Here is a 15,993-nt window from a genome sequence, read left to right as displayed (position 1 = left end):
ATTCCCTATGTTTTAGTCTCGGTACTTTAGTTTTTTTTTTTTTTTTTTTTTTTTTTTTTTTTTTTTTTTTTTTACTTTCCGACTCTGGCCCTTGCAATGAAGGGGCTTAATTGTTTATTTACTGTTCCTTACGTGTTTATTGATTATATGTGAGCTATTTATTTGATATTCATGATTTTTTAAAACTACGTATTTCTTGATATGATAGTTTTATCTTTTCGTGTTTTCTGGCTTAAGTTTTGTTTATTATTCCTTGTTTGTGTTATTAGGTAAATAATAATTATTCGTCTTATTTCTCGTAGTTTAATGGAATTTTTAGCACTTTAATGAGTTCCTCACCAGTCATTTTATTCGAGTGAGAGAGAGAGAGAGAGAGAGAGAGAGAGAGAGAGAGAGAGAGAGAGAGAGAGAGAGAGAGAGAGAGAGAGAGAGAGAGAGAGTGTCTAAATGGATAAAAAAAAAAAAAAAAAATCAGTTACAGTATTTTATTTATATACAAGAAAATGCATGATAATAATAATAATAATAACAATAATAATAATAATAATAATAATATTTAAATACAAGGAAAATATGTAATAATAATAATAATAATAATAATAATAATAATAATAATAATAATAATAATAATAATAATAATATTTAAATACAAGGAAAATATGTAATAATAATAATAATAATAATAATAATAATAATAATAATATTTAAATACAAGGAAAATATGTAATAATAATAATAATAATAATAATAATATTTAAATACAAGGAAAATGTAATAATAATAATAATAATAATAATAATAATAATAATAATAATAATAATAATAATAATAATAATATTTAAATACAAGGAAAATATGTAATAATAATAATAATAATAATAATAATAATAATAATAATAATAATAATAATAATAATAACTGCTTTTATCTTACACAGATAAATAGTTTTTATAAATAGTTTATTGACCATAAACATGTGGTTCCTGTTCCACATCAAGAGTGTTAGCAGATGCCATTTGTATTTCATCTACTTAGTACATTACATCATTACATAAATAACTGGTGTTATCTGATATTAAAGTGCTAATGAGCAACATGCCACAGAAATCTGTTTATTTCAAGAAAATTATGAAGATAATAATAATGTTTTGTTGCACTTCATAAGATGGCTCAGTTTTTACTACTCACCAACACTGCTAATGATAGCAACTGAACTCTTAAGGACGCTGCTTATCTTCTCGAGCTGCTCAAGGTCATGATCTGCTTCCTTTTCCTGCACCAGCTTTGATATCAAATCCTGCAGGAAACAACTGTGTTAATTCACATTTTGAATAAATCTAATAGATGAAATTTCACTTACAACACCTTATGTGTCTCTGGTGACTCATGGAGGACAGATACATCACCTGAGACTAAATGGTCAGTGAAGAAGTTGACCCTTGATCCTGGCTAATCACATTAAGTACATTAAACACTCCTGTTAACTAATAAATGAGGGGTAGATTTCTCTGGAAGGTTACATTACACTACTTCCCTGGCATTTGAAAACATTTTGCTCTACATGAACTCATATGGAAGCTTTGCTGCAACATTAAATCTCAGCTAGATGCCAGATGGTGTAGCCTCCATCACAGAGCAAGGTAATGATATGAAGGCTTAGTACTTTGGTTAACACCTGAATAAGAACCGTTTGAGATGCAGCAGAGATCACTAACCTGCCAGCAATTGAATAAGAAGTGTGTGAGATGCAGCAGAGATCACTAACCTGCCAGCAATTGAATAAGAAGTGTGTGAGATGCAGCAGAGATCACTAACCTGCCAGCAATTGAATAAGAAGTGTGTGAGATGCAGCAGAAATCACTAATCTGCCAGCAATTGAATAAGAAGAGTGTGAGATGCAAAAGAGAGCACTAACCTGCTGAGTGGTTTTGCTTCATTTCCTCTCATTCATGATGGAGGCTGGCAAGGTCTAACTGGCGTTCTCGAGCTTGCTGCTTCATCACTCCTCGCTGCAACTGGTAGATGGTGATGTAGTCACCTGAAAAAGGATAAAATTCTTCATTAAAAGACCAAGGAAATGGCATACAGTAAACAGTAAACACTTCCTCCACTTCACTTTTACAGATGATTCAGTTGCAGCTTCTATTCAAGCTCAGTTCCTCCCAATCTTGTTGTTTCTCCTGATAAAACAATAAGTTTGTTTCTCTCAACTTTTCTTAATACAGCCTCAATAAACAAATCCAATAACAATGCTTTTATTTTGTTATTAATTAAAAAAATTGAGCATCAGTGAGGAAAAATTATTTGCTTTATTATTAGAGAATATAAACTTTCTTACCTTTTGGTTCAGTTATGACATCTTCAGACAACTTTTCATGAGCAAGAGATTCTCCCAGCAGTTTGTTATACTTATCCCTCTCACAGTCTAGCTGAACCTGAAGACTGCTGCACTCACTCTCCAACCTGCTAACCTCAGATGTCAGTGTAGCCACTTGACCCAGCAATTTCCCCTTGGTATCTGTACCTGGAGGTGAAAAATTGATGCAACAGAGGGCCAGACAAGAATGACCAATGGAAGTAATTAGACGTAATGTAAGAAGTGGGTATAAGACTAAGGGAAATAGAAGGGCAATGGAGAGAGGGTTAGATGCACCAGAAATGTCTGTGGAGCCAGGAAAAATTTAAACTTGTAACAGAGATAACTAAGAGCAACTGTGAATGAATAAATGTGATGTGGCCTCAACCCATGAATGGGAAAATGCAAAAGCAGCACCTCAGACACCAGGACCATGATGACTGGCAGCTCCCAAAATTAGCTGCTGGCTTTTGTACTCCTAGTCACCACAGGAGGCTCATCCACAGCTAATCCTATCAGCTGATCATCTTGGGTGAAGTAATTGTTTATCAGTCTGGCTGTTGAGTCCTGATGCAGAGATGTGTGTGTGTGTGTGTGTGTGTGTGTGTGTGTGTGTGTGTGTGTGTGTGTGTGTGTGTGTGTGTGTGTGTGTGTGTGTGTGTGTGTGTGTGTGTGTGTGTGTGTGTGTGTGCACTTTGGAAAGCCTCCCTCCATGGAGAATGTCAGTTTGATATACAAATATATATTCATGTGGATGGTAGCTCACATTTAGCTTCTGAGTTCTCACATGAAGAGGTGCCATCCTTGTCTTTTTCCTCTGAGGGAGTGACTTTATACTCTGTGATAAGTGCATGCAGCTCACTATTCTGTCTTGTGACGTCTTTGATTTCTATCTGTGAAAGACACAAGAAGGCAGTAAGTTAACTTGTTTAACATGCCACATCATTTTATATATATTATGCCAAGTTTAAACAGGAAAGCCTCACCAGAAGCATCAACTAAAGACCAAAGTGATTAACAAATCTTTCACTTTACCAGCCTTAATGACAAAAGCTGCTGATGTAGCATCCCATCCATATCCTGCATTTTTACACCTTCATGATTCCCACACTGCATCATTTGTTCATGTCTTAAAGACACGGTCATGACAGAGTAGTCCTCACACTCCTGTCAGTGCTCTTCTGCATACACTTGAGCCTTGCACACTCCAAGCATTCCTTCCACTCATCCTTCCACATCTAAAGCACCATAGTACTCTCCACCCATTTTTAAGGAAACTGTCTCCATGCATAAACAAACACACAACCTCACGTACTCCATGTATTGTTTTCAGTAATGATTAATCTTACAAAGTAAACCAAACTAATATACAAAGACACTTGTGGTACCTTTGAAAGTTTGAGCTTATCTTCTAGTTCTTTAATCAGCTCTGTCAACGTGATATTTTCTTGAGCAAGGTGGTCGTGGCTCAGGCCATTCTCTTCAAAGTGGCTGTGGTTGTGGACCGTCACCAGCTGACCACTAAGGGACTCTGTCTTCTCCCACAACACAGTGATCTCGCGCTCTTTCTGCAACGCCTCCTGCCTGGTGAACAGCGTGGCAAGTGCACATACATTAGAACAGTGTGTGACCAATATGACGCCTCCATTCTACATTGCCATGACAAGAATACAGGACTTTACTGAACATAAACCAATGACGCCTCCATTCTACATTGCCATGACAAGAATACAGGGCTTTACTGAACATAAACCAAGGATTCCCTCCTCCTCTCTGTAAGGATTATGGTTCTCTCAACAGTTACAGCGTGGTGTGAGAGATGCAGTGCTGTCAAGGCTTTACTATTTACAGGAAGCAACACACCAATAAATAAATGTTACTTTGGAAATGAAACTGAATAATCAAAGGCTTTATATCTCATGAACTTCCCTTCTTTAATAAACTGTCTTCAAGCTGACAGACTCCAGTAGTATTGCATCTTAGGAATATTCTACAGCTGATTTCATAATAACTGCTCTCTAAAACTGACTACATGCCTCCTTCCCTGCCTCCTATAGACTCTACTCAACAATTGTTGTTATTCTGTTCATGCTGGTGTGATAGTTAACCAGTATATTAATTCCTTAGTTATGTACACTCTAGAATGGTGGTTCATTTTATCTACCAGTGATTGGAATTCCCACCTTGTAAGTATTACATTATTATTTGTTGATTGGTACCATTTGTATGCAATAAGAGAAAGATTTCAATATAAAAACATATCCATGTTACTGTTACCTTTCACAATGTAAACCAAAATGAAAGCTACATAAATTCTTACTTTAGATTTGTTGTCATTTCATTTAATGATGTAATTTCTTGGTTCTTGTGCTTTTTCAAGTGCAGTCCCTTTTCTGGTTTCTCAGTCAATTCTAATTTCTTATTGCTCTGTGGAAAAACAGAAAGTGCACATATTTAGGATGAACTGATTCAATAGTATTGGTGTTGACAATTTCTCCAGGAAGTTTATTCCATATATTTACTATACGATTAAAGAAAAAATGTTTGGCCTTGTGGGATTTAAAACGTTTGGGTATAATCTTGAATCCATTATTTCTTGTTAGGTAGAATGAATGAGGAGGAGGAGGAGGAGGAGGAGGAGGAGGAGGAGGAGGAGGAGGAGGAGGAGGAGGAGGAGGAGGAGGAGGAGGAAGAAGGAGGAGGAGGAGGAGGGAGAAACAAAGATAGGAGGGAAGGAAGAAAGGAAGAAAAGGGAATAAGAGATTAATAGAGAGAGAGAGAGAGAGAGAGAGAGAGAGAGAGAGAGAGAGAGAGAGAGAGAGAGAGAGAGAGAGAGAGAGAGAGAGAGAGAGAGAGAGAGAGAGAGAGAGAGAGAGAGAGAGAGAGAGAGAGAGAGAGAGAGAGAGAGAGAGAGAGAGAGAGAGAGAGAGAGAGAGAGAGAGAGAGAGAGAGAGAGAGAGAGAGAGAATGATGTGACATGACATTTTTAAGTACAAATGAGTATATAGTAACCATACACTGATACTTGTCCCCTCATACAGTGATAAGTTTACCCAAACACAATGGACACAGATGGAACTTTTGGAGGCTAGAGTACTCCAGCTGACTGGTGGACTCCATTTCATTGAGGAGGTCCAGGATTCTTTGCACAGTTGGGCTTTTGGTGGCAGTGGAAGCGGTGGCAGTGGTGGTAGTGGCAGCAGTAACAGTTTTGGTCTTTCTATGGGCAAGTTCTGTAGAATTCATATTCTCCTCATGAGGGACGTCACTGTCAAGGGTCAACACAGCATCAATTCCCTCCTCAGGCAAAGAATGATGGATTGATGATTGAGAATACTGGTTAACTCCTGTGTTAGAGAGGTGGACAGAATAGGGGTGAGAGAAAGAAGAAAGTCTTGTGCAGCGATTTGTGCAGCGATTAATTTTTGCACTGTTTTTCTTTTGTTACCCTTGTCCTTTCTCCTTACTTATTAATCATCCAATTATTATTATACTGTATTCAAACTTTGAAACATACCCCTCTATTCTTTGGTGTGTTTTTCAAAGTATTTTCATCATACTGAGAGAGAGAGAGAGAGAGAGAGAGAGAGAGAGAGAGAGAGAGAGAGAGAGAGAGAGAGAGAGAGAGAGAGAGAGAGAGAGAGAGAGAGAGAGAGAGAGAGAGAGAGAGAGAGAGAGAGAGAGAGAGAGAGAGAGAGAGAGATAATAGACGATAAGGAATAAGGAGAAAGAGGAGAAGGAGGAGGAGGAAGAAGGAGAGGAGGAGGAGGAGGAGGAGGAGGAGGAGGAGGAGGAGGAGGAGGAGGAGGAGGAGGAGGAGGAGGAGGAGGAGGAGGAGGAGGAGGAGGAGGAAGTGAAGCTTAAGGAAGATGCTTTGAAGAGAGAGAGAGAGAGAGAGAGAGAGAGAGAGAGAGAGAGAGAGAGAGAGAGAGAGAGAGAGAGAGAGAGAGAGAGAGAGAGAGAGAGAGAGAGAGAGAGAGAGAGAGAGAGAGAGAGAGAGAGAGAGAAAAAGGAGAGAAAGGACATGAATTAATAAAAGACTCCTTCAGGTTTGTCTTCCCCTTTGAAGGATATATTATGGAAAGACACACAGGGAATAAATAGAGAACATGATTTTGGTATATGAACAGAGATGACAGAAAGAAGGAGAAAAGAAGTTAAAAAATTCTCAGATGCAAACATCAAATATTAACTAACATAACTCAGTCCACTTAATGATTATAAACAGACATTATAATTGTTCTCCCACTGCAGGGTTTCTGTTCCCCTGCACCACCATTGAGGAGGAGAAGCGGGTGTGTTCGGGAGGCAAGAGGAAGCTGTTCTGTAAGGATTTTGTCAACAATGGAGAAATATTGTGTCTCTTGGCCACTGCCTCTGCCCTTCTTGTCATTCTTTCCCTGGTAAGTGGTGATGGTCTTTTGTTGGTCTCTCTCTCTCTCTCTCTCTCTCTCTCTCTCTCTCTCTCTTGTGTGTGTTATTTTATTTATTTATTTTATTTCTTTTACCTGAAGGTTAACACTTTCTCATACTGGTGTTAGGTTCATCAGTCAGTCTTTTTTTTTTTTTTGTTTATTCATGCATTTATTATACCAGATTAGGGTGTTCCCAGTAGTACTCTCTCTCTCTCTCTCTCTCTCTCTCTCTCTCATATTCTCTACATGCTCCAATGAAAAACTAACTTGGTACAAGACTGAATGATGAAAATGCAAAACTGTGTATGTGTGTGTGTGTTTGTGTGTGTGTTTTACTTATTTATTTATTTATTATTTTCATTATTTTTTTTACTTGAGCATTTAATGCATTTCTTATACCAGGTTAGTGTTCCCAATAATACGTACTCACTCTCTCACTCTGTGTGTGTGTGTGTGTGTGTGTGTGTGTTATTTACCTCCCACAGGTGCACTATCTGATGTGTCTTGCTGCCAACTATGCCCACATCAAGGATCACGGCAAGCTGATGGAGCTGCAGGAGATGCAGTTCCTTCACGAGTCTGAGATGTCCACGCTGCCCAAGGACCGATTCTGAAGCTGGGGAGGCCACGAACATCACCTGTGATATGACACGGTGGTACACGTCAGGAAAAGATGAGGATGTGGAGTTACAAAGTTAAAGAAAAGACATGGTGTTGCAAAATGTAGACCAAAGATAAGGATGAAATATAAGGCATGGAATTATAAAACCTAGACCAGTGATAATAGTAACATTAAGGACCAAATATAGGACATGGTATTACAAAATCTAAACAAGAGATAAGGACACATTATTACAGACACACAGAGGCTTCACTTAAATGCTTCAGTTCTTCATCCTGACTATTTTTTAAATTCAAATGTTTCTCCACTGTTACTTATAATAGTAATCAGGATAGGACAAGAAATAATGGGTTCAAGCATTGCAATTAGATTTAAAAAAAGATAAAAAGGAACTGGCTCTCAAAGAGAGTGTTGGATGACTAGAACAGACTCAGTAATCAGACTGTTAGTGCTGAGTAAATCTATGGATAGGGATGACAGGTGAAAATAGGTAGGTATTATTTATACAAAGGACTGCCATGTGTAGGCCTGATGGCTCCATTATTTTCATATCTTTTGATGTTGTTAGGGCTGAGTCATTAAGGAGCTTTAGAAGTGGACCAGCCAAATTTATGGATGAGGATAATAGGTGAAAGTAAGTAAGCACGTTTTGTACAAGGACCACCAAATGTAAGCCTGATGGCTTCCTGTACCAACCCTTGTGCTCTTGTGTTTTTATCAATATTAATAGAAATGATGACAACAGCAGTAAAAAGTTAGTTAACAAACTGCTAGGAAAGTTAACAGAGTTGTCAAGGGTGTCACAATGATTCCTGTGATAATTTGATAATGATTCTGTCTGTATTGGAAAAACACCCCTGAGAACCTGGATAATCATCTCTGTGGTCTGTGAAAAGTTGTCACCATGGGGCAGTGAAGCATTTAAGATTATGAACCTCATTAAACCATACTGGGAGATCATCACACTTGCTATTGTTACAGATATACATGCACATCTCTCTCTCTCTCTCTCTCTCTCTCTCTCTCTCTCTCTCTCTCTCTCTCACTGTGGTAAACATAACTCTATTTATACATACATATGTATAGACAGACAGATAGACTTTCATGTATCTGTAGGTTTTACTGCAAATTTATGTCTTGCCAAAAATATATAAGATAAACAAGCCACATAAGCAGTGTCCTTGTTTTCTGAAGTGAAGGTGGATGCACTGGATACAAAAATAATAATAAATAAATGAGTAAATAAATAAATAAATAAATAAATAACAAGAATAAAAAAAATACCACTGACTGATATACTAGCTTTGTTCTGTGGTAGTGGTAGTGGTGGTGATGCCCTAAAGTTGTGGTGTGTGTGTGTGTGTGTGTGTGTGTGTGTGTGTGTGTGTGTGTGTGTGTGTGTGTGTGTGTGTGTGTGTGTGTGTATAGGCGTGTGTGTTTTGAGTTCACACTGTCCTCTCATAATGTATTTTTCTATTCTCCTGTGTATTGTCTGCCTATTGAAGCTCCACTCCAAACTGCACAGCATACTCATGAGAAGCTTGATATTTGAACAATATTCATGCATCAATTGTTTCTGGTTTGCTTGTTATCATTCATTATTGCTTTTTCATGATCACTGTTCCTCTGAAGTGTTTTATATTATCTACTTATTTGAACAGCATTATTAGATCTCTCTCTCTCTCTCTCTCTCTCTCTCTCTCTCTCTCTAGTTATCTATCTATCTTTATCATCTCTCTCTCTTTCTCTCTCTAGTAATCTATCTATATATCTTTCCTAGATTTCCCTCTCTCTATTTTTTTCTCTCTCTAGTAATCTATCTATCTGTGCATCTATCCATCACTGTTTGCCTCACATTCCATCATATTCCAGTGCAGACAGGTACTCCAATACTTCACTACACAACATTACATCCTTTCCCAGTCTTGCCTCCATCCACAGTTTGTCAACATAATGTTGCCAGTTCCTTACAACAATTTTGAGCTTTTGATGTGCCTCATAAACTTTGTAACCATCACTTGTATACATCAGTACCACTAGCACCATTTCATCTGCCTTGTCCATGAATCTATCTTGCTTCTCTTTAATATACCAGGCCAGCAATATCACACAGAACAGCCCAGACAAGGCACTACAGACTATACACACACACACACACACACACACACACACACACACACACACACACACACACACACACACATACACACACACACACACACATTCACACTCTCAATCCTGTCAGCCCCTGGTGGGAAGGAATAGCAGTAGTAATGGTAGTCTATCTATCTATTTATCTATGTACCTGGCTAGCTTAAACAAAGTAGCACACACACACACACACACACACACACACACACACACACACACACACACACACACACACACACACACCACGTAGTGTAGTGATTAGCATGCTCAGCTCACACTCAAGAAGGCCCGGGTTCAAATCCAAGGTGCAGCAAGCCAAATGGGTGAGCCTCTTAATGTGTAGCCCCTGTTCACCTTGCAGCAAGTAGGTACGGGATGTAACCCGAGGGGTTGTTACCTCGCTGTCCTGGTGTGTGGTGTGTGAGTGGTCTCAGTCCTACCCAAAGATCGGTCACTATAAGCTCTGAGCTCTTTCCATAGGGTAATGGCTGGCTGGGTGACCAGCAGACGACCGTAGGTGAATGACATCATTTATACTTGCAGCCATGTTGGTTCCTGGTGGAGAATAGCAGTAGCGGTAGTCTATCTATATGTCTATCTATCTATATACCTGGCAAGCTCAAGCAAAGCATCACACACACACACACACACACACACACACACACACACACACACCAACCCTGTTGGCCCCTGGTGGAAAGGGACAGCCTTGTGGACCAACCTGCTGCACCCCAGGAGCTTAGACACACCACAGCTAGCCACACACTTCCATTTTACTCAATTCTTATATATATATTTCTATCAGTGGAGACATTTTTGCTTTGCTTTCTTATTAAGGTAAACTTTCCCATGGCTAATTCCTTCCTAGATTGTTTTTTACATACATTCTTGAAATTATATAAAATGTTCATACCTCTCTACATGTGTGTGATTCTGTGGATCTATAATCTATAAATGATTTTAATGCATTGCTCTTTCTGTGTGTGTGTGTGTGTGTGTGTGTGTGTGTGTGTGTGTGTTTACCTAGTTGTGGTTTACGGGAGGGGAGTAATCTCATAGTATCCCGTCTCTATATCTATCCAGTTTGGTCTTAAAAGCATGGACAGTTATGGCATTGACAACGTCTTCACTGAATTCATTCTATTTGTTCGCGCTTCTGTGTGTGTGTGTGTGTGTGTGTGTGTGTGTGTGTGTGTGTGTGTGTGTGTGTGTGTGTGTGTGTGTGTGTTTACTGAAGGCTAACAATAACAAGGGCATAGTTTTCCTATGTGAATTTTGGCGGTGGTGGTGGTCAGCAAATCACAAAAGGGCAAGGCATCTCACTTTCACTTGAGGAGATGAGTGATGTTACTGTTGTTAGGAAGGCTATAATACTTGGTGCAGTATCTTTGTATAAAGCTTGTATGTACCCATGTATGGTATGTACTCGTATACAGTTTTGTATGTATATGTTAGTACACATGTGGTCCTGAAGGATGTATAGACCTGTAAGTGTTTTCTGCCTGTCCCACACGTAAAGTTTAACAGCAGCAGCAGTAACAGCAGACCCTCTAACTGCTTACATCAACATTTCCTCTCCCATACAATACACCTCACACCTTCTACAACACCTTAACTCAGTCCTCCCTTGCCTGCTAACTCCACAACTACAACCACTACCACAAACACTACCCTGTACATACCACACCACAATCCCTGATGCATTAAGTCCCAATACCCACATCCATACATCCAAACACCTTGACAGAGACTATTGCCAACATTGCACCAATCTTGTATCAGTGTCTGTTCATAATGGGACTGTACCTCTGCCGGTACCTGTATATATGATAACTTGCCATCAACGAATCCCTCCCTCCTTCCCTGGACCATTGATGGACCACAAACTAGAGGCTTATAGTGTGTGTGTGTGTGTGTGTGTGTGTGTGTGTGTGTGTGTGTGTGTGTGTGTGTGTGTGTGTGTGTGTGTGTGTGTGTGTTTGTGTGTGTGTGTGTGTGTGTGTTTCTGTGTGTGTTTGTTTGTGTGTGTGTGTGTGTGTGTGTATGTTACGACACTGTACACAGTCACTATTAGTGCTGGGCTTGGCTTGATGACATTTCATCTGGCTTGTGTTTGAACAGTCCAGTAAGGACTGTTTTAGTAGTTCACTAAAATATCTACCTTCACTCTCACTATGATATCTATCACTCTTCATTCCCACCCTCACTAATACTTCACCCTCACCCTTACTCGTTCACTCTTACTATCACTATAATCATCTATCACCCTCACTAACAGCATCATATTTCTCTCCTTTTAGTGTCAATATCAATCATGTTTATTTCATTAAACATTAAATCTTTTGAAAGTAAGGTTTAGTGTCAGAAAAACACTTCTATTTCTCTTCCTTTGAGTGTCACAGTGTTTTTATATACATGACAGCAAAAACCACACTGAAAACTTATTGGCATTGTTTTCATAATACAAAGGTAGAGTGTGTTTATAATGTTATCAGTGAGTACAATCTGGCATCAGAACAATGCTCACGTTTTTCTCTTTTTTTAAGTGTGGTATTCCTTTTTAAATATATGTAAGAGCAATAATCAGGTCACTCTGGCTAGTGACAAATTTCTGCATGCCAGGGTATGTCTAATATAACACCAATATATTCAGAGGCACAAACACATAATAAGTGACACAAATGTGATAATTTTCAAGGCCTTTGTGTCTGCAATGACAACTTTGTGCATGCCAGGATGTATGATCATATTCCAAAACAATCCTGTACTGCACCTTCTCTACTTTTAAAAGGCTCTACTTGAAGCTACACGGGTTTTTAAGGGTATTTTTATGGTTTTAGTGACAGAGTAACGAGATTTCTACATTCTTAACAGGAAAAACATTCTTGAAAACCAATCTGATTATCTCTGTGGCCTTAGAAGAGTTGGGGTGAGAGAACAAGGCATTCCTGAATATGGGTCTCAATGGTAGCACTCTCTGAGGCAAAAATATGTAAAATGTAACACAACTTTCACCAGAGTCTTCAAAGCCAAAAAAAGTTTGACTGGAAAGGCATTGTACAGAATGACTACAATGATAATACTACTGTGTGTGGCTGTTCTGTGTTGAGAAGTGCAATATTTTTGTGGTGTCTGTGAGCACAGCACAATAAACTTGTTGTGTTCTGTGATGTTCTGTGACGTGCTGTTTTGTGCTGTCATGTGCCACCACTACTGATGTGATGCCCAGCACCCCTCTTCATTACACTGTGTTCCTGTGCAATGTGCTGTAATGTGTCATTAGTGATGTGAGCACCAGCAGCATCACCATCTGTGACATGGTGTTGTGTGCCGTCACCACTGACGTGACACCCAGCAAGCAACTTTATGTTGAGTTGTGGGCAGCGGGCCCAGCACTGATGTGTACAGCAGCACAGATCCCTTGTGCATGTGTGTGTGTGTGTGTGTGTGTGTGTGTCACTGGAGGCTGGAAGGCCAAGCTGGGCTGGGGTGAACAAGACAAGAATAGTTTACCTGGCTGTTTGTTCCTTTACTTGAAGGGTACAGTGTGCCAGCAACAAAGCCACAACATATTCTCAGCAATGAAAGATCAGGTTATTCAGAGTGGGAAATGTTCTAAGCATATTCATATCTTAATGTCCTGTGACTTCTAAGCCATGGCATTAAAAGTATTTCACAACAGAATATTTCCAACTTAGAATGTTCCTCTTTGGCATCCATCTGGCTACTGGTGCTGGTGGTGCCCACACAAAACAGGAAAAATTACTGTAAACACCACCTCAACTTTTTCTCTTATTTCACGGGCCCCCTGCCGCCCCCCACGTGACCCCCTGGTAGTCATGACGCCCCTGCTGTCCCTGGGTACTGAGAAATGCCTTCAATAACAAAGGAAAGCGTAATAACCTCACCATTTGTAAAATCTCAGATGTCTGGCCGAGTCCAAGTGTTCGAGTGAATATGGCGCTAGCTTCGTCTTTATTTTTATTAGTTTTTAGTATTTCCTGCTTGTCTATGTGTGTATTTTTTATTTTGTTGTGTTTTTTGGATGTCCATATTTACTGGGAAATCCCTCTAATAAGGAAAGAAGCGTAATAATCTCATCATTTGTAAGATCTCAAATCCTAGTGTTCGGGTGAATGTGGCTGCTGGCTTCGTATTTATTTTTATTATAGTTTATCGTATTTTCTACACACACACACACACACACACACACACACACACACACACTAATTTCTATTATTACACATTGGAAAAAAAAATAGTAAGAGAGAGAGAGAGAGAGAGAGAGAGAGAGAGAGAGAGAGAGAGAGAGAGAGAGAGAGAGAGAGAGAGAGAGAGAGAGATTATTAAGACAACCCAGGTGAAAACATCAATTAATTACAAATATTTACATGTGTTTTTTTTAAGTAAATATTATATCTCATTTTTGTATTCATACATATAAAGGGTTGAACTTTTGATAATATTCTTGTCTGTTTGTCTGTCTGTCTGTCTGGTCTACTTATGACGTCATAGATCACAATGGCTTCCTATTGGTTGCTGGAAATAACGTCACTACCTCCCAGCTCCGTGATTGGTGGAGAGGTAGTGACGTCATTTTTGTAAACTGGGTGACGCTTAAGACAGACAGACAGACAGACAGACAGAGAGAGAGAGAGAGAGAGAGAGAGAGAGAGAGAGAGAGAGAGAGAGAGAGAGAGAGAGAGAGAGAGAGAGAGAGACTGATGTGACTGACTGAATGACTAACTGTGCGACTGACTGACTGACCGACTGACTGACTGACTGACTGACTGAATGAATGACTGACTAACTGTGCGACTGAGTGACTGACTAACTGTGCGACTGAGTGACTGACTGACTGACTCACTCACTCACTGACTCACTCACTCACTGACTAAATGACTGACTGAGTGATGTGACTGACTGACTCACTGACTAAATGACTGAGTGATGTGACTGACTCACTCACTGACTAAATGACTGACTGAGTGATGTGACTGACTGACTGACTGACTCACGGACTAAATGACTGAGTGATGTGACTGACTGACTCACTCACTGACTAAATGACTGACTGAGTGATGTGACTGACTGACTGACTGACTCACGGACTAAATGACTGAGTGATGTGACTGACTCACTCACTGACTCACTGACTAAATGACTGACTGAGTGATGTGACTGACTGACTCACTCACTGACTCACTGACTGACTGTGTGTGTGACTGACTGACTGACTGTGTGACTGACTGTGTGACTGACTGACTGACTGACTGAGTGATGTGACTAACTGACTGACTCACTCACTCACTCACTCACTGACTAAATGACTGACTGAGTGATGTGACTGACTGACTGACTGACTGACTGACTGTGTGACTGACTCACTCACTGACTAAATGACTGACTGAGTGATGTGACTGACTGACTGACTGACTGACTGACTGACTGAGTGATGTGACTAACTGACTGACTGACTGATTCACTCACTCACTGACTGACTAAATGACTGACTGAGTGATGTGACTGACTGACTGTGTGACTGACTGACTGACTGACTGACTGACCAAGTGACTGTGTGACTGACTGACTGACTGACTGACCGAGTGACTGTGACTGACTGACTGACAATGACTAATACCACTACTACTACTACTACTACTACTACTACTACTACTACTACTACTACTACTGTTATCGTTATTATTTTATTAGATTTGAAAAAAAAAAAATAAGATTATAAGGAGAGAGAGAGAGAGAGAGAGAGAGAGAGAGAGAGAGAGAGAGAGAGAGAGAGAGAGAGCGCACTAACGGTTTTTCCCACGGGAAGGGTCGCATAGTGCCTTTCTTGCTCGGAAAGTGTCTCTGACTGAAGATGCTATCTATAAATTTATCAGATATAAAATATTTCTGATTTCATGATAAGAAATGTTGGAAAATGTACACCTAAAATGAAACTTCATTTATAATTCTACCACAAATACTAAGAAAGTTAATATTTTTTTTTTCATTTTTCAGAATCCTTGATAAGGCATAAACTGAACTTTGAGAGGTCACATGGAGCTACAAAGTACATCATTGTATTCAGAATAACAAGGAGAAAATAATTATTAGTATTCAAACAATTTTCTGACAATTTCTAGGTTTACCATTTTTAGCCATCATACAAAACGGGAAAATAATTTAAGTGGCGAAAGGAAAGGGTTAAGAGAGAGAGAGAGAGAGAGAGAGAGAGAGAGAGAGAGAGAGAGAGAGAGAGAGAGAGAGAGAGAGAGAGAGAGAGAGAGAGTTGTAACACACACACACACACACACACACACACACACACGAAGGCGTACATGAATACAGGTGTGTGTGTGTGTGTGTGTGTGTGTGTGTGTGTGTGTACAAATGACATTATTAGGAAGGTGTCAAGGATCTCTCTCTCTCTCTCTCTCTCTCTCTCTCTC

General features: G+C 39.4%; 1 protein-coding gene across 1 annotated transcript; it reads right to left on the bottom strand.

The window, feature by feature from the left end:
• Positions 1–1,189: 1,189 nt before the first annotated feature.
• LOC135099116 (uncharacterized) lies at positions 1,190–13,529 on the bottom strand. The gene is made up of 8 exons (XM_064001549.1): positions 13,453–13,529; positions 7,248–7,409; positions 4,677–4,783; positions 3,745–3,940; positions 3,123–3,249; positions 2,339–2,524; positions 1,916–2,038; positions 1,190–1,297 (listed from the first exon to the last, which is right to left on the bottom strand). Exons 1-7 carry the CDS (start codon positions 13,453–13,455, stop codon positions 1,944–1,946), a joined length of 876 nt encoding a protein of 291 aa, XP_063857619.1. The 5' UTR covers positions 13,456–13,529; the 3' UTR covers positions 1,190–1,297; positions 1,916–1,943.
• Positions 13,530–15,993: the final 2,464 nt, after the last annotated feature.

Source organism: Scylla paramamosain, unplaced genomic scaffold (genome assembly GCF_035594125.1).
Source record: "Scylla paramamosain isolate STU-SP2022 unplaced genomic scaffold, ASM3559412v1 Contig104, whole genome shotgun sequence".
Taxonomy (NCBI): Eukaryota; Metazoa; Arthropoda; class Malacostraca; order Decapoda; family Portunidae; genus Scylla; species Scylla paramamosain.
Note: the sequence above shows the minus strand (reverse complement) of the source record. Positions and strands in the feature narration are given on the sequence as shown.